Source organism: Scyliorhinus torazame, chromosome 1, assembly GCF_047496885.1.
Source record: "Scyliorhinus torazame isolate Kashiwa2021f chromosome 1, sScyTor2.1, whole genome shotgun sequence".
NCBI lineage: Eukaryota > Metazoa > Chordata > Chondrichthyes > Carcharhiniformes > Scyliorhinidae > Scyliorhinus > Scyliorhinus torazame.
Genome location: NC_092707.1, coordinates 111891998 through 111911359, shown reverse-complemented (window position 1 = coordinate 111911359; position 19362 = coordinate 111891998). Strand labels below are relative to the sequence as shown.

At 59.6% G+C, this 19362-nt stretch overlaps 1 protein-coding gene across 2 annotated transcripts in view; it reads right to left on the bottom strand.

Annotated features, from left to right (window-relative positions):
- The window catches only part of mycbp (MYC binding protein), a 49497-nt gene that overhangs the window by 27306 nt on the left and 2829 nt on the right, over positions 1 to 19362 (bottom strand). For both annotated transcript variants that reach the window (XM_072499869.1, XM_072499874.1), the window contains exon 2: positions 6943 to 7015. In XM_072499869.1, the coding sequence (XP_072355970.1) occupies positions 6943 to 7015 (73 nt within the window). The remainder of the gene's footprint in view (positions 1 to 6942; positions 7016 to 19362) is intronic.

Below are 19362 nucleotides of genomic sequence, written 5' to 3'. Positions count from 1 at the left end.
GTAGCCAGTGGATGTGGTATATTTGGACATTTAGAAGGTTTTTGACAAAGTCCCGATTTGCATGTAAAATTAAAGCGCATGGGATTAGGAGTAGTGTATTGAAATAAATAATAAACTGGTTGGCAGACAGGAAACAAGGAGTAGGAATTAACGGGTCTTTTTCAAATTGGCAGGCAGTGGTTAGTGGGGTACCGCAAGGATTGGTGCTAGGACCCCACTATTCACAATATATATTAATGATTTAGATGAGGGAACAAAACGTAATATCTCCAAATTTGCAGATTACACCAAATTGGGTGGGAGGGCGAGCTGTGAGAAGGATACCGAGATCCTTCCGTGTGATTTGGACAAGCTGAGTAAGTGGGCAAATGAACGGCAGATGCAGTATAATGCAGGTACAGCAGGCAGTAGAGAAGGCAAATTTAGTTGGCCTTCACTGCGAGAGGATTAGAGTACAGGAGCATGATAATCTTGCTGTATTTTTATACAGGGCCTTGGTGAGGCCACACCTGGAATATTGTGTGCAGTTTTGGTCTCCTTATCGGAGGAAGGATGTTCTTGCTCTACAGGGAGGGGAGCAAAGGTTTACCACACAAATAGATGGATGGCAGGACTGACATACGAGGAGAGATTGAATCAGTTAGGATTGTATTCGCTGGAGTTCAGAAGAACGAGGGGGGGTTCTCAGAAACTTAACAAATTCTAACAGGACTGGACAGAGTAGGTGCAGGAAGGATGTTCCCAACGGTGGACCATTTAGGACAGAGATTAGGAGGAATTTCTTCACCCAGCAAGTGTTGAGTTTGTGAAATGTGTTACCACAGGAAGTAGATGAGGCCAAAACATTGTATGTTTTCAAGAAGCAGTTAGATGTAGCACTTGGGGTGAAGGGGATCAAAGGATATGGGGGGGGGGGGGGGGGGAGTGGTATTAGGCTACTTGTTTTGGGCCAGGGTTTAGAGAACCCCAAAGTGTATCATGGAGTTCACCTGACCCACAACTTTTACTAGATTGTGGTATGGGGAGCACATGAACCACTCTACAGGTTTGGTTGAGCAGAAATGGAAAAGTATTTTTTAAAGCAAAATAATGTGCACATGATGCACTCGGTGAGTTTTCCTTCTATCTGGCGTTTTCACCACATAATTCACCTCACTTAATTTCCTTTCAATCTGATAGCTTTTAAAGGTTCACCTACCACTGGTAACAACACTAAAACTTTATCTCCACTGGCAAAACTACGAACTTTGGATTTCTTGTCCGCCACCCGTTTCATCACATTTTGTGCAACTTTTAAATGTTGTCTAGCCAATTCACCTGCTCTATTTAATCGTTCCCTGAAATTTGACACTTAATCCAATAATGTAATTTCCGATTTCTCACTCACCAATTTTTCCTTAATCAATTTAAGTGGTCCTCTTACCTCATGACCCAAAATTAGTTCAAAAGGACTGAATTTGGTTGATTCATTAGGTGCATCCCTAATTGCAAACAGTACGAATGGAATTCCTTTATCCCAATCCTCTGGATAATCATGACAATAAGCCCTCAACATTGTCTTTAATGTCTGATGCCACCTTTCTAACACACCCTGCGATTCTGGATGGTACGCAGTTGATTTAAATTGTTTTATTCCCAAGCGATCCATAATTTCTTTGAATAACCTTGAGGTAAAATTTGATCCTTGATCCGATTGTACTTCTGTGGGTAGTCGATATCTAGTAAAAAAATTTAAGTAACTCCTCCACAATCTTTTTAACTGTAACATTACATACTGGTATGGCCTCTGGAAACCTAGTAGACACATCCATTATAGTCAAAAGATATTGATTCCCACTTTTTGATTTAGGAAGTGGTCCTACGCAATCAATTAGGACCCTTGTAAAAGATCCTCAAATGCTAGAATGGGTATTAAGGGCGCTGATTTTATCACTGCTTGAGATTTCCCTATCACTTGACATGTGTGACTTGATTGACAAAATTTAACTACATCTTTATGTAGTCCAGGCCAATAAAAATGTTTCTGGATTTTAGCTTGAGTTTTCCTTATTCCCAAATGACCTCCCACTGGTACCTTATGTGCAACTCGCAACACCTCCTTTCTATACCCTACCGGCAGTACTACTTGATGAACTTCTGCCCACTTTTCATCCGCCTGCATATGTAAAGGTCTCCATTTTCTCATCAAGACATTACTTTTACGGTAATAACACTCTGGTATACACTCAGATTCCTCTTCCATGTATGCTTTCTGATACATCCATTTTATTTCTATATCTTTTTGTTGTAACTCAATTTTCTTGAACTAAAAATATCCGCCTCATCCTCCACCCGTTCTTGTTCTTTTTCAACCATCTGATCAAAAATCGTTTCTGATAATTGCACTTCAACGTCATCTTCACTCTTTGATTTCTCCTGTTGTTTTAACCTGTGACTTTGCGACCTACACAATTCGGAAAAATCCCAGGATATTCGTCCTTCAACCCTTCAGTTTTCTGATCTTCCACTTGCTTATCAACCACAGTAGGCATCACTCCCACCTGCGATCCAGCTATATCATTGCACAAGATAAACTGTATTTCTGGACAAGATCGTTTCTCTATTACTCATACTACCACTTCACCACTCTTCACTGGACTTTCCAACCTTACCTTATATAATGGAACACTACTCCTCTTACCCTGAATTCCACATATTACCACCTTTTCTGGCAACATTCTTGCCAAACTACATAACTCCTATTACCATTAAAGATTGACTAGGTCCCGTATCTCTTAAAATTGTGACTTCTTTACCTGCTCTTCCTGATACACGAGTAAACTTTACCCACATAAGTAAATTCTTTAAAGAGATCTGACACCTTCTTATCAATCACCTTTTGATCAGGCTGTACAATCTTTTGCACCTCCTTCGCTTCCCTTGGGCCTTCCTTTACCACTCTAACAAACCCCACTGTCTTATGCTGTTTTACCACATCAGCCTTCCCAGTGCTTTTCTTCAACCACCAACACTGTGACTTTACATGGCCTAGTTTATTACAGTGAAAACATTTGAAACTTTTCATGTCTCTTCAACCCTCCTGGATTTCTTTTTTAATCTGAGGTACACTCTCCTTATTATCTCCCATCAGATCACCTTTACCACTTGAATATTTCTCATGTCCCCAGTTTCTATCCCTCGCAGGCTGAAACATGTCGGATACCAAGCTTTGATTTATGAACTAAATCATAATCATCTGCCATTTCTGCTACTAATCTCGCAGTTTTAACCCTCTGCTCTTCCACATGAATTCTCATTACATCAGTAATTGCATTTTTAAACTCCTCCAAAAGTATAATTTCTCTGAGAGCTTGATACGTTTGGTCTATTTTCAAAGCCCTTATCCACCAATCAAAATTACTCTGTTTGATCCATTCAAACTCTATGTATGTTTGACCAAATTCTTTCCTTAAATTTCTAAACCTTTGTCTGTAGGCTTCAGGCACTAGTTCATATGCACCCAAGATGGATTTTTTTCACCTCCTCATACGTCCCAGATACCTCCTCTGGTAGTGCTGCAAACACTTCACTAGCCCTACCTATCAGCTTTGTTTGAATCAGTAATACCCACATGTCCTGTGGCCATTTCATTTGTTTAGCTACCTTCTCAAATGAAGTAAAAAAGGCTTCTATCTCCTTCTCATCAAACCGTGGCAATGCTTGGACATATTTAAATAGATCCCCACCAAGCCTTTGACTATGATGCTCTTTCTCACTATCCTCATCACTTAGGGTGAAGGGGATCAAAGGATATGGGGGGTGGGGTGGGATTAGGCTACTTGTTATGGGCCAGGGTTTAGAGAACCCCAAAGTGTATCATGGAGTTCACCTGACCCACAACTTTTACTAGACTGTGGTAGGGGAGTACACAAACCACTCTACAGGTTTGACAGAGCAGAAATGGAAAAGTATTTTTTTAAAGCAAAACAATGTTTATTCTACGAACTCAAGTTAACCTTTTTAAAACATAGTGAACATCTTAGCAACCATTAATTCAAATACAACCCCCAAAGAATACAACCCTAAGTAATCCTTTAAGCTTTCCTTTTAACAGCCATAAGACTTAAAACACCTTTTAACAGATGCACATTAGGTTTACATTCACTACTGAGAACATTTATAATTCTGAATTCACCAAATGGTCAAGAGATAGTAGTTTGATGGCAGAGAGAACAGCAGTACACCTGCTTGGTATGGCTTCAGCTCCAACACTGAAAACGAAACTAAAACACACCCTGCAGCAAACAGCCTAAAAGCTGACAGACGGCCCAGCTCCACCCACTCTCTGACATCACTGCAGTAATAAACACCCATTTCTTAAAGGTACTCTCACTACAGATATTTATATACACACCCATTTATAAACACTCATTTCTTAAAGGTACTCTCACATGACATACTGAATTGGATGATCAGCCATGATCATAATGAATGGTGGAGCAGACTCAAAAGGCCGAATGTCCTCCTCCTGCATCTATTTTCTATGTTTCATCAGCGAATATCCTCCCTTCTGAACTAATGTTGGAGGGAATGTCATTGATGAAGTTGCTGTTGGGTCTAGGACACCACCCTGAAGGATTCCTGCAGTGACCTCCCCTCCTATTTATCATTTACATGTGATCCTTGGCAAATTCATCCAAAAGCATCATATTAAGTTTCCACATGTCCACAACATCATTTGTTACTAAATTAACAGATTATCTGACTGTCAGTTCTGATAGAGCAGATATTTCTCACCAATTAAAATTAAGCAAAATACTGCAGATGTCGGAAATCTGAAATAAAAACAAAAAGGCCTGGAAATACCCAGCAGGTTTGGCAGCACCTGTGGTGAAGAGAGCCCCGAAGAAGAGTTATACTTGACTCAAAATTATTACAGTTATGCGGTTTAAAAGATTTTATTTTGGGACTGTAGCTTTACATTTAAGGAACACAAAGTCAGCAGGTGCAGCAAGCAAATGGCACACTGGCCTGTATTGGAAGGGAAATTGGGAGTGGGTGGGAAAATGGAGTTAAGCCCAAGATCAGCCACGGTCATGTGGAATGGCGGAGCAGACTCGAGGAGCCGTGTGGGCTCCTCTTTCTAGTGTTCTTGTCAACAGTTGTGCTGAACATTTATGTATTTACTGCTGAGACTGAAATGAGTTGGGGTCAAGAATAGATCATTAGCATTTATACCTAGATACAAGTGTATAATGAATTTCATATTGCCATGGGGAAAAAAGGTCGAGGAAGCTATTTTTGAGATCAAGTGACAGACTTGTCCATAAATCGATGATTGCGTATGGTTAGCAGTACTGGACTTGAGCTACCACAGTCGGCTATATAAATTAAACAGATGCTTCCTGTAGCTTTCTAGATTTTGGGAGATTTGTTCTGGCATAGCCATGGTAAGAAGAATCATTGGAACAGGCTTACTGCTAGTGGTGGTTTAAGAAACTCTTAAAACTGAGAAAAATGCTTGGAGGATGGTCACTCAAGTTACTATTTGGTGAAGTGGAGATACAGGACCCGTTAGAAGCTGGGAAAGGGGAAATGTTCCTTTCTGTCATTTAAAATATATGTTGCTGACAATTTTCTTTTTAAATTTGTTGACTACTGATGTCATGAATTGTTAATTCTCTTTCTCTCGCCACAATTGCTGCCGTACCTGAATATTTCCAGCACTTTGGGTAGTTCTATTTTCTCCATTAAATATTGGAAAGACTGAAGCCATTGTCATGTCCACTCTCCAGCGACTAACTCCATCCCCCTATTCCAAGCAACTGTCTGTGACTAAACATTTGGTCATATTTAACCTCGAGTTAATATTCTGGCAAAATATCTACACTGTGATTATGACTATCTATTTCCACTTCTGTAAATTCACCCCCTCAGCCCATCTACCGTTGAAGCCCTCCATTCATGCTTTTACCTCCAAACTTGATTATTCTAACAATCTCCTGGCTGGCCTCCCATAACGCACTTCCCTGTAAACCGAGGTTATCCATGTCCCCACTTGCACCATGGTCACTGAATTATCACCCCTGTGCTCGTTGACCAGTACAGGCTCCCAGTCTCATTCTTGTTTTCAAATTATTCCATGGCCTTCCCCTTCCCTATGTCTGTAATCTCCGCCAACCCCACAAGCTACCCAGAAATCTGTGTTTGCTAATATCGACCGGTTCAGCATTCCTTATTTTAATCACAACACGACTGTGCAGTTGTAGGTCCAGAGCACCCCCCCCCACAGCCCTCGAGAATTCTCTACTTTTCCATCTTGCTTCAAGATGTTCCTTAAAACATGCCTTGTTGACCAAGCTTTTCTTTCTCTGTCCACCATCTGATTATGTTCTATAATGTTCCTGTGAATGGATATTTTATATATTATATATATAAATATATATATATATATATATATATATATAGAGAGAGAGAGAGAGAGAGAGAGAGAGAGAGCGAGAGACTTCAATATAAAAGAGATAACCCAATATTTGCAACTTTAATTTTGCGCAAGTATGACTCCAGTCAATGGAGAGCTTTCCAATTTCCATCAACGTCAATTTTGAAAGGATGCCATAATGCTACACTCAGCCAAATGCTGCCTTCATCTGATTATAATGTTCTATGCTATGTTCATGTTTCACCTCTGAACTCAGCTTTTCAATCAGTGTTTGGGGCAAGACTGTTAAGAGGTGTGTTCCTGGCAGGATGCATACTGGTGACTAGGATAGGTAAGTAAGTGCTACCTGACAATACCGTCAATATTACTCACTGTCACTTAGACAATTGAGAGTGGGCTGATGAGGCAGTAATTGGTCAGATTGCAGATGTCCTGGCAGATCACAACCTGTTTCTTGATATCACAGAGTGAAATAAGAAGAAATAGAATATAAATCAATAAACGTGAAAATACCACCGCACCTTTTGTAAGCATATCCAATACACCACCCTTTTCTAAGTATCTACGAAATTGTTCTCGCCGGGAATCACCAGCCTGAATTTGACAACAGGAATAATATTTATGTTTATGGCATAAACATGCATGTCAGTTATAACCATTGATGCTGAAATACCCATTCATTTTCTGTTCTTGTCCGGCGCTCTCCCTTTCCTCCATTCCAATTGCCCCCCTCCATTCACTTCCTTCCCGACCTACTCAGTATCTGCAACTACTTGTCCTCCCTCCAACTCTCCCTTCACCGATCCTCATTGCCCCCTCCAGCTCACTCCTCCTCCTCCGCCACTCCTCCCACCCTCGCCCCCCTCCTTTCTGCCACCACCCACCCGTGCTTTCTGACGCCGCCACCCCTCCTTTCTGCCGCTACCCCACCCTCACCCCTCCTTTCTGTCGCCCCCTCACCCCTCCTGCCAACCCCCTCACCCCCTCCTTTCTGCCTCACCCCCTCCTTTCTGGCGCCCCCCTCACTGCCTCCTTTCTTGCGCTCCCCTCACCTCCTCCTTTCTGGCGCCCCCCTCACCGCCTCCTTTCTGCCGACCCCCTCACCCCCCCCTTTCTGGCGCCCCCCTCACCCCCTCTTTTCTGGCACCACCCTCACCCCCTCCTTTCTGACATTCCTCCCTCACCCCCTCCTTTCTATCATCCCCCCCACCCCTCCTTTCTGCCATGCCCCCTCCTTTCTGCCACCCCCCTCACCCCTCTTTTCCACCGCTCTCCTCACCCCTCCTTTCTGCCGCCCCCCTCATCCCTTTCCACCCCCCCCCTCACCCCTCCTTTCCGCCGCCCCTCCTTTCCGCCGCCCCTCACCCCCTCCTTTCCGTCGCCCCCCTCACCCTCTCCTTTCTGCCGCCCCTCTCCCTTTCTGCCACCCCCCTCCCTTTCCGCCGCCCCACCTCACCCTCCCTTTCTGCCGCCCCTCTCGCCCCCTCCCTTTCTGCCGCCCCTCTCGCCTCCTCCCTTTCTGCCACCCCTTCCCTTTCTGCCGCCCCCTCCCTTTCTGCCGCCCCCCTCCCTTTCTGCCGCCCCCCTCCCTTTCTGCCGCCCCCCTCCCTTTCTGCCGCCCCCCTCCCTTTCTGCCGCCCCCCTCCCTTTCTGCCGCCCCCCTCCCTTTCTGCCGCCCCCCTCCCTTTCTGCCGCCCCCCTGGCCCCCTCCATCCCGCCCCCCCCGGCCCCTTCCCTTTCTGGCGCCCCCCTCCCCCCCCCCCCTCTGGCGCCCGCCCTCCCTTTCTGGCGCGCCCCCCCTCACCCCCTCCCTTTCTGGCGCCCCCCCTCACCCCCTCCCAATTCTGGCGCCCCCCCCTCACCCCCTCCCTTTCTGGCGCCCCCCCCTCACCCCCTCCCTTTCTGGCGCCCCCCCTCCCCTCAGCCCCTCCTTTTCTGGCGCCCCCCCTCACCCTCTCCCTTTCTGGCGACCCCCCTCACCCCCTCCCTTTCTGCCACCCCCCCCTCACCCCTTCCCTTTCTGGCGCACCCCCCTCCCTTTCTGGTGACCCCCCCTCACCCCCTCCCTTTCTGGCAAACCCCCTCACACCCTCCCTTTCTGGCACCCCCCTCCTCACCCCCTCCCTTTCTGGCACCCGCCCCTCTCCCCCTCCCTTTCTGGCACCCGACCCTCACCCCTCCCTTTCTGGCGACCCGCCCATCCCCCTCCCTTTCTGGCACCCCCCTTCACCTCCTCCCTTTCTGGCCCCCCACCCCCCCACCCCCTCCCTTTCTGGCATCCCCCCCTCCCTTTCTGGCCACCACCTCACCGCCTCCCTTTCTGGCGCCCCCCCCTCCCTTTCTGGCGCCCCCCCCTCCCTTTCGGGCGCCCCTCCTCATCCCCTCCCTTTCTGGCGACCCCCCCTCACCCCCTCCCTTTCTGGCACCCCCCCCCTCCCTTTCTGGCACCACCCCCTCACCCCCTCCCTTTCTGGCACCCCCCCTCACCCCCTCCCTTTCTGGCGACCCCCCCTCACCCCCTCCCTTTCTGGCACCACCCCCTCACCCCCTCCCTTTCTGGCACCCCCCCCCCCTCACCCCCTCCCTTTCTGGCACCACCCCCTCACCCCCACCCTTTCTGGCACCCCCCCATCCCTTTCTGGCACCACCCCCTCACCCCCTCCTTTTCTGGCACCCCCCCTCGCCCTCTCCCCTTCTGGCGACCCCCCCCCCCCTCACCCTCTCCCTTTCTGGCGACCCCCCCCTCATCCCCTCCCTTTCTGGCACCCCCCATCCCTTTCTGGCAAACCCCCCCTCCCTTTCTGCCCACCCCCTCCCTTTCTGGCACCCCCCTCCCTTTCTGGCGCCCCCCCCTCATCCCCTCGCTTTCTGGCGACCCCCCCCTCACTTTCTGGCACCCCCCCCTCACTCTCCCTTTCTGGCACCCCCTCCCCCCCCCTCACTCCCTCCCTTTCTGCCCCCCCCCTTTCTGGCAGCCCCCCTCGCCCTCTCCCTTTCTGGCAGCCCCCCCCCTCAACCCCTCCCTTTCTGGCACCCCCCCCTCACCCCCTCCCTTTCTGGCACCCCCCCCTCACCTCCTCCCTTATTGGCACCCCCCCTCATCACCTCTCTTTCCGGCACCCCCCCCCTCACCACCTCTCTTTCTGGCACCCCCCCCACCCCCTCCCTTTCAGGCACCCCCCCTCACCCCCTCCCTTTCTGGCATCCCCCCCTCACCCCCTCCCATTGTGGCACCCCCCCCCTCACCCCCTCCCTTTGTGGCACCCCCCCCCCCCTCACACCCTCCTTTCTGGCACACCCTCCCTCACCCCCTCCCTTTCTGGCACCCCCCTCCCTTTCTGGAACCCTCCCCCTCACCCCCTCCCTTTCTGGCGCCCCCCCCTCACCCCCTCCCTTTCTGGCGCCCCCCCTCACCCCCTCCCTTTCTGCGCCCCTCCCTCACCCCCTCCTTTCTGGCGCCCCTCCCTCACCCCCTCCTTTCTGGCACCCCCCCCCTCACCCCCTCCCTTTCTGGCACCCCCCTCACCCCCTCCCTTTCTGGCACCCCCCTCACCCCCTCCCTTTCTGGCACCCCCCCCATCCCTTTCTGGCACCACCCCCTCCTTTTCTGGCACCCCCCCTTGCCCTCTCCCCTTCTGGCGACACCCCCCCCTCACCCCCTCCCTTTCTGGCGACCCCCCCCTCATCCCCTCCCTTTCTGGCACCCCCCCCCTCCCTTTCTGGCACCCCCCCCTCCCTTTCTGCCCACCCCCTCCCTTTCTGGCACCCCCCTCCCTTTCTGGCGCCCCCCCCTCATCCCCTCCCTTTCTGGCGACCCCCCCTCACTTTCTGGCACCCCCCCCTCACCACCCCCCCTTACCCCCTCCCTTTCTGGCACCCCCCCTCACTTTCTGGCACCCCCCCTCACCCCCTCCCTTATTGGCACCCCCCTCACCACCTCTCTTTCTGGCACCCCCCCCTCACCACCTCTCTTTCTGGCACCCGCCCTCACCCCCTCCCTTTCTGGCGCCCGCCCTCCCTTTCTGGCGCGCCCCCCCTCACCCCCTCCCTTTCTGGCGCCCCCCCCTCTCTCCCCCTCCCTTTCTGGCGCCCCCCCTCACCCCCTCCTTTTCTGGCGCCCCCCCCCCTCCCCTCAGCCCCTCCTTTTCTGGCGCCCCCCCTCACCATCTCCCTTTCTGGCGCCCCCCCTCACCCCCTCCCTTTCTGCCAACCCCCCCGCACCCCTTCCCTTTCTGGCGCACCCCCCCTCCCTTTCTGGTGACCCCCCCTCACCCCCTCCCTTTCCGGCAAACCCCCTCACACCCTCCCTTTCTGGCGCCCCCCCTCACACCCTCCCTTTCTGGCGCCCCCCCTCACCCCCTCCCTTTCTGGCACCCCCTCCTCACCCCCTCCCTTTCTGGCACCCGCCCCTCACCCCCTCCCTTTCTGGCACCCGACCCTCACCCCTCCCTTTCTGGCGACCCCCCATCCCCCTCCCTTTCTGGCACCCCCCTTCACCTCCTTCCTTTCTGGCCCCCCACCCCCCCCCACCCCCTCCCTTTCTGGCATCCCCCCCTCCCTTTCCGGCCACCACCTCACCGCCTCCCTTTCTGGCGCCCCCCCTCCCTTTCTGGCGCCCCCCCTCTCCCTTTCGGGCGCCCATCCTCATCCCCTCCCTTTCTGGCGACCCCCCCTCACCCCTCCCTTTCTGGCACCCCCCCCCTCCCCCCCTCCCTTTCTGGCACCAACCCCTCACCCCCTCCCTTTCTGGCACCCCCTCCTCACCCCCTCCCTTTCTGGCACCACCCCCTCACCCGCTCCCTTTCTGGCACCCCCCTCACCCCCACCCTTTCTGGCACCCCCTCTCGCCCCCTCCCTTTCTGGCACCCCCCCTCGCCCTCTCCCCTTCTGGCGACCCCCCCCCCCCTCACCCTCTCCCTTTCTGGCGACCCCCCCCTCATCCCCTCCCTTTCTGGCACCCCCCCCTCCCTTTCTGGCAAACCCCCCCTCCCTTTCTGCCCACCCCCTCCCTTTCTAGCACCCCCCTCCCTTTCTGGCGCCCCCCCCCCTCATCCCCTCGCTTTCTGGCGACCCCCCCCTCACTTTCTGGCACCCCCCCCTCACCCTCCCTTTCTGGCACCCCCTCCCCCCCCTCACTCCCTCCCTTTCTGCCCCCCCCCTTTCTGGCAGCCCCCCTCGCCCTCTCCCTTTCTGGCAGCCCCCCCCTCAACCCCTCCCTTTCTGGCACCCCCCCCTCACCCCCTCCCTTTCTGGCACCCCCCCTCACCCCCTCCCTTATTGGCACCCCCCCTCACCACCTCTCTTTCCGGCACCCCCCCCTCACCACCTCTCTTTCTGGCACCCCCCCCACCCCCTCCCTTTCAGGCACCCCCCCTCACCCCCTCCCTTTCTGGCATCCCCCCCTCACCCCCTCCCTTTGTGGCACCCCCCCCTCACCCCCTCCCTTTGTGGCACCCCCCCCCCCCTCACACCCTCCCTTTCTGGCACACCGTCCCTCACCCCCTCCCTTTCTGGCACCCCCCCTCCCTTTCTGGCACCCTCCCCCTCACCCCCTCCCTTTCTGGCGCCCCCCCCTCACCCCCTCCCTTTCTGGCGCTCCCCCCCTCACCCCCTCCCTTTCTGGCGCCCCTCCCTCACCCCCTCCCTTTCTGGCACCCCCCCCCCCCCTCACCCCCTCCCTTTCTGGCACCCCCCCTCACCCCCTCCCTTTCTGGCACCCCCCTCACCCCCTCCCTTTCTGGCACCCCCCCCATCCCTTTCTGCCACCACCCCCTCACCCCCTCCTTTTCTGGCACCCCCCCTTGCCCTCTCCCCTTCTGGCGACACCCCCCCTCACCCCCTCCCTTTCTGGCGACCCCCCCCCTCATCCCCTCCCTTTCTGCCCACCCCCTCCCTTTCTGGCACCCCCCTCCCTTTCTGGCGCCCCCCCCTCATCCCCTCCCTTTCTGGCGACCCCCCCTCACTTTCTGGCACCCCCCCCCCTTACCCCCTCCCTTTCTGGCACCCCCCCTCACTTTCTGGCACCCCCCCTCACCCCCTCCCTTATTGGCACCCCCCCCTCACCCCCTCCCTTATTGGCACCCCCCCTCACCACCTCTCTTTCTGGCACCCGCCCTCACCCCCTCCCTTTCTGGCGCCCGCCCTCCCTTTCTGGCGCGCCCCCCCTCACCCCCTCCCTTTCTGGCGCCCCCCCCTCACCCCCTCCCTTTCTGGCGCCCTCCCTCACCCCCTCCCTTTCTGGCGCCCCCCCCTCCCCTCAGCCCCTCCTTTTCTGGCGCCCCCCCTCACCCTCTCCCTTTCTGGCGCCCCCCCTCAGCCCCTCCCTTTCTGCCAACCCCCCCGCACCCCTTCCCTTTCTGGCGCACCCCCCCTCCCTTTCTGGTGACCCCCCTCACCCCCTCCCTTTCTGGCAAACCCCCTCACACCCTCCCTTTCTGGCGCCCCCCCTCACACCCTCCCTTTCTGGCGCCCCCCCTCACCCCCTCCCTTTCTGGCACCCCCTCCTCACCCCCTCCCTTTCTGGCACCCGCCCCTCACCCCCTCCCTTTCTGGCACCCGACCCTCACCCCTCCCTTTCTGGCGACCCCCCATCCCCCTCCCTTTCTGGCATCCCCCCCTCCCTTTCTGGCCACCACCTCACCGCCTACCTTTCTGGCGCCCTCCCTCCCTTTCTGGCGCCCCCCCTCTCCCTTTTGGGCGCCCATCCTCATCCCCTCCCTTTCTGGCGACCCCCCCTCACCCCCTCCCTTTCTGGCACCCCCCCCTCACCCCCTCCCTTTCTGGCACCAACCCCTCACCCCCTCCCTTTCTGGCACCCCCCCCTCACCCGCTCCCTTTCTGGCACCCCCCTCACCCCCACCCTTTCTGGCACCCCTCTCACCCCCTCCCTTTCTGGCACCCCCCCCCCATCCCTTTCTGGCACCACCCCCTCACCCCCTCCTTTTCTGGCACCCCCCCTCGCCCTCTTCCCTTCTGGCGACACCCCCCCCTCACCCCCTCCCTTTCTGGCGACTCCCCCCTCATCCCCTCCCTTTCTGGCACCCCCCCCTCCCTTTCTGGCAAACCCCCCCTCCCTTTCTGCCCACCCCCTCCCTTTCTGGCACCCCCTCCCTTTCTGGCGCCCCCCCCCCTCATCCCCTCCCTTTCTGGCGACCCCCCCTCACTTTCTGGCACCCCCCCCTCACCCTCCCTTTCTGGCACCCCCTCCCCCCCCTCACCCCCTCCCTTTCTGCCCCCCCTTTCTGGCAGCCCCCCTCGCCCTCTCCCTTTCTGGCACCCCCCCCCTCACCCCCTCCCTTTCTGGCACCCCCCCTCACCCCCTCCCTTTCTGGCACCCCCCCTCACCCCCTCCCTTATTGGCACCCCCCCTCACCACCTCTCTTTCCGGCATCCCCCCCCTCACCACCTCTCTTTCTGGCACCCCCCCTCACCCCCTCCCTTTCAGGCACCCCCCCTCACCCCCTCCCTTTCTGGCATCCCCCCCTCACCCCCTCCCTTTGTGGCACCCCCCCTCACCCCCTCCCTTTCCGGCACCCCCTCCCTCACCCCCTCCCTTTCTGGCACCCCCCCTCCCTTTCTGGCACCCTCCCCCTCACCCCCCTCCCTTTCTGGCGCCCCCCCCTCACCCCCCTCCCTTTCTGGCGCCCCCCCCTCACCCCCTCCCTTTCTGGCGCCCCCCCCACACCCCCTCCCTTTCTGGCACCCCTCCCTCACCCCCTCCCTTTCTGGCACCCCCCCCCCCCTCACCCCCTCCCTTTCTGGCACCCCCCCCCCCTCACCCCCTCCCTTTCTGGCACCCCCCCTCACCCCCTCCCTTTCTGGCACCCCCCCTCACCCCCTCCCTTTCTGGCACCCCCCCCTCCCTTTCTGGCACCCTCCCCCTCACCCCCTCCCTTTCTGGCGCCCCCCCCTCACCCCCTCCCTTTCTGGCGCCCCCCCCTCACCCCCTCCCTTTCTGGCGCCCCTCCCTCACCCCCTCCCTTTCTGGCACCCCCCCCCCCCCCTCACCCCCTCCCTTTCTGGCACCCCCCCTCACCCCCTCCCTTTCTGGCACCCCCCTCACCCCCTCCCTTTCTGGCACCCCCCCCATCCCTTTCTGGCACCACCCCCTCCTTTTCTGGCACCCCCCCTTGCCCTCTCCCCTTCTGGCGACACCCCCCCCTCACGCCCTCCCTTTCTGGCGACCCCCCCCCACATCGCCTCCCTTTCTGGCAACCCCCCCTCCCTTTCTGGCACCCCCCTCCCTTTCTGCCCACCCCCTCCCTTTCTGGCGCCCCCCTCCCTTTCTGGTGCCCCCCCCTCATCCCCTCCCTTTCTGGCGACCCCCCCTCACTTTCTGGCACCCCCCCCCTCACCACCCCCCCTTACCCCCTCCCTTTCTGGCACCCCCCCTCACCCCCTCCCTTATTGGCACCCCCCCTCACCACCTCTCTTTCTGGCACCCCCCCCTCACCACCTCTCTTTCTGGCACCCGCCCTCACCCCCTCCCTTTCTGGCACCCCCCCTCACCCCCTCCCTTTCCGGCAGCCCCCCCCCCCTCCCTTTCCGGCACCCCCCCCTCACCCCCTCCCTTTCCGGCAACCCCCCCCCCCCTCACCCCCTCCCATTCCGGCACCCCCCCCTCTCCGGCACACCCCCCCCCTCACCCCCTCCCTTTCCGGCACCCCCCCCCTCACCCCCTCCCTTTCCGGCACCCCCCCCCCCTCACCCCCTCCCTTTCTGGCACACCCCCCCTCACCCCCTCCCTTTCTGGCACCCCCCCCTCACCCCCTCCCATTCTGGCACCCTCACCCCCTCCCTTTCTGGCACCCTCCCCCTCACCCCTCCCTTTCTGGCGCCCCCCCCCCCTCACCCCCTCCCTTTCTGGCGCCCCCCCTCACCCCCTCCCTTTCTGGCGCCCCCATCCCTCACCCCCTCCCTTTCTGGCGCCCCCCCCTTCACCCCCTCCCTTTCTGGCGCCCACCCCTCACCCCCTCCCTTTCTGGCGCCCACCCCTCACCCCCTCCCTTTCTGGCGCCCCCCCCTCACCCCCTCCCTTTCTGGCGCCCCCCCTCACCCCCTCCCTTTCTGGCGCCCCCCCTCACCCCCTCCCTTTCTGGCGCCCCCCCCTCACCCCCTTCCCTTTATGGCGCCCGCCCCCCCCTCACCCCCTTCCCTTTCTGGCGCCACCCCTCACCCCTTCCCTTTCTGGCGCCCCCCCCTCACCCCTTCCCTTTCTGGCGCCCCCCTCACCCCCTCCCTTTCTGGCGCCCCCCCCCCTCACCACCTCTCTTTCTGGCACCCCCCCTCACAACCTCTCTTTCTGGCACCCGCCCTCACCCCCTCCCTTTCTGGCACCCCCCCTCACCCCCTCCCTTTCTGGCACCCCCCCCTCACCCCCTCCCTTTGTGGCACCCCCCTCACCCCCTCCCTTTCTGGCACCCCCCCCCCCCCTCACCCCCTCCCTTTCCGGCACCACCCCCCCCCTCACCCCCTCCCTTTCCGGCACCCCTCCCCCCCTCCCTTTCCGGCACCCCTCCCCCCTCCCTTTCCGGCACCCCCCCCCCTCACCCCCTCCCTTTCCGGCACCCCCCCCCTCACCCCCTCCCTTTCCAGCACCCCCCCCCCTCACCCCCTCCCTTTCTGGCACACCCCCCCCTCACCCACTCCCTTTCTGGCACCCCCCCCCCCTCACCCCCTCCCTTTCTGCGCCCCCCCTCACCCCCTCCCTTTCTGGTGACCCCCCCCTCACCCCCTCCCTTTCTGGCGCCCCTCCCTCACCCCCTCCCTTTCTGGCGCCCCCCCCCTCACCCCCTCCCTTTCTCGCGCCCACATCTCACCCCCTCCCTTTCTGGCGCCCCCCCCCCTCACCCCCTCCCTTTCTGGCGCCCCCCCCCTCACCCCCTCCCTTTCTGGCGCCCCCCCCCTCACCCCCTTCCCTTTATGGCGCCCGCCCCCCCTCACTCCCTTCCCTTTCTGGCAACCCCCCCCCCCCCCCTCACCCTCACCCCCTTCCCTTTCTGGCGCCCCCCTCACCCCTTCCCTTTCTGGCGCCCCCCCTCACCCCTTGCCTTTTTGGCGCCCCCCCTCACCCCCCTTCCCTTTCTGGCGCCCCACCTCACCCCCTCTTTTCTGGCACCACCCTCACCCCCTCCTTTCTGACATTCCTCCCTCACCCCCTCCTTTCTACCATCCCCCCACCCCTCCTTTCTGCCATGCCCCCTCCTTTCTGCCACCCCCTCACCCCTCTTTTCCACCGCTCTCCTCACCCCTCCTTTCTGCCGCCCCCCTCATCCCTCCTTTCCACCACCCCCCCTCACCCCTCCTTTCCGCCGCCCCTCACCCCCTCCTTTCCGTCGCCCCCCTCACCCTCTCCTTTCTGCCGCCCCCCTCCCTTTCTGCCACCCCCCTCCCTTTCTGCCGCCCCACCTCACCCGCTCCTTTCTGCCGCCCCCCCTCGCCCCCTCCCGTTCTGCCGCCCCCTCCCTTTCTGCCGCCCCCCTCGCCCCCTCCCTTTCTGCCGCCCCTCTCGCCTCCTCCCTTTCTGCCGCCCCCCTTGCCCCTTCCCTTTCTGCCGCCCCCTCCCTTTCTGCCGCCCCCTCCCTTTCTGCCGCCTCCCTCACCCCCTCCCTTTCTGCCGCCCCCCTGGCCCCCTCCATCCCGCCCCTTCCCTTTCTGGCGCCCCCCTCCCCCCCCCCCCCCTCTCTGGCGCCCGCCCTCCCTTTCTGGCGCGCCCCCCCCTCTCTGGCGCCCGCCCTCCCTTTCTGGCGCGCCCCCCCTCACCCCCTCCCTTTCTGGCGCCCCCCCCTCACCCCCTCCCTTTCTGGCACCCCCCTCACCCCCTCCCTTTCTGGCGCCCCCCCCTCCTTTTCTGGTGCCCCCCCTCACCCTCTCCCTTTCTGGCGCCCCCCCTCATCCCCTCCCTTTCTGCCACCCCCCCCCTCACCCCTTCCCTTTCTGGCGCCCCCCCCCTCCCTTTCTGGCACCCCCCCCTCACCCCTTCCCTTTCTGGCGCCCCCCCTCACCCCCTCCCTTTCTGGCAAACCCCCTCACCCCCTCCCTTTCTGGCGCCCCCCCTCACCCCCTCCCTTTCTGGCACCCGCCCCTCACCCCCTCCCTTTCTGGCACCCGACCCTCACCCCTCCCTTTCTGGCGACCCCCCATCCCCCTCCCTTTCTGGCACCCCCCTTCACCTCCTCCCTTTCTGGCCCCCACCTCACCGCCTCCCTTTCTGGCGCCCCCCCCCTCCCTTTCTGGCGCCCCCCTCTCCCTTTCGGGCGCCCCCCCTCATCCCCTCCCTTTCTGGCGACCCCCCCTCACCCCCTCCCTTTCTGGCACCCCCCCCCCCCCTCACCCCCTCCCTTTCTGGCACCACCCCCTCACCCATTCCCTTTCTGGCACCCGCCCCTCACCCCCTCCCTTTCTGGCACCCGACCCTCACCCCTCCCTTTCTGGCGACCCCCCATCCCCCTCCCTTTCTGGCACCCCCCTTCACCTCCTCCCTTTCTGGCCCCCCACACCCCCTCCCTTTCTGGCCCCCACCTCACCGCCTCCCTTTCTGGCGCCCCCCCCCCTCCCTTTCTGGCGCCCCCCTCTCCCTTTCGGGCGCCCCCCCCCTCATTCCCTCCCTTTCTGGCGACCCCCCCTCACCCCCTCCCTTTCTGGCACCCCCCCCCCCCTCACCCCCTCCCTTTCTGGCACCCCCCCCCCCTTTCTGGCACCACCCCCTCACCCCCTCCCTTTCTGGCACCCCCCCTCACCCCCTCCCTTTCTGGCATCCCCCCTCACCCCCTCCCTTTCTGGCACCCCCCCCTCACCCCCTCCCTTTCTGGCACCCCCCTCACCCCCTCCCTTTCTGGCACCCCCCCCATCCCTTTCTGGCACCCCCCCTCGCCCTCTCCCCTTCTGGCGACACCCCCCCTCACCCCCTCCCTTTCTGGCGACCCCCCCCTCATCCCCCCCCTTTCTGGCACCCCCCCCTCCCTTTCTGCCCACCCCCTCCCTTTCTGGCACCCCCCCTCCCTTTCTGGCGCTCCCCCCCTCATCCCCTCCCTTTCTGGCGACCCCCCCCCCTCACTTTCTGGCACCCCCCCCTCCCTCCCTTTCTGGCACCCCCCCACCCCCTCCCTTTCTGGCACACCCCTCACCCCCTCCCTTTCTGGCATCCCCCCCTCACCCCCTCCCTTTGTGGCACCCCCCCTCACCCCCTCCCTTTCCGGCACACCCCCCCCCCTCACCCCCTCCCTTTCTGGCACACCCCCCTCACCCCCTCCCTTTCTGGCACCCCCCCTCCCTTTCTGGCACCCTCCCCCTCACCCCTTCCCTTTCTGGCGCCACCCCCTCACCCCCTCCCTTTCTGGCGCCCCCCCCTCGCCCCCTCCCTTTCTGGCGCCCCCCCCTCGCCCCCTCCCTTTCTGGCGCCCCTCCCTCACCCCCTACCTTTCTGGCACCCCCCCTCACCCCCTCCCTTTCTGGCACCCCCCCTCACCCCCTCCCTTTCTGGCACCCCCCTCACCCCCTCCCTTTCTGGCACTCCCCCCATCCCTTTCTGACACCACCCCCTCACCCCCTCCTTCTCAGGCACCCCCCTCGCCCTCTCCCCTTCTGGCGACACCCCCCCCCTCACCCCCTCCCTTTCTGGCGACCCCCCCTCCCTTTCTGGCACCCCCCCTCCCTTTCTGGCACCCCCCCTCCCTTTCTGGCGCCCCCCCCTCATCCCTTCCCTTTCTGGCGACCCCCCCTCACTTTCTGGCACCCCCCCCCTCACCCCCTCCCTTTCTGCCCCCCCCCCTTTCTGGCAGCCCCCCTCGCCCTCTCCCTTTCTGGCACCCCCCCCTCACCCCCTCCCTTTCTGGCACCCCCCCCCCTTACCCCCTCCCTTTCTGGCACCCCCCCTCACTTTCTGGCACCCCCCCTCACCCCCTCCCTTATTGGCACCCCCCCTCACCACCGCTCTTTCTGGC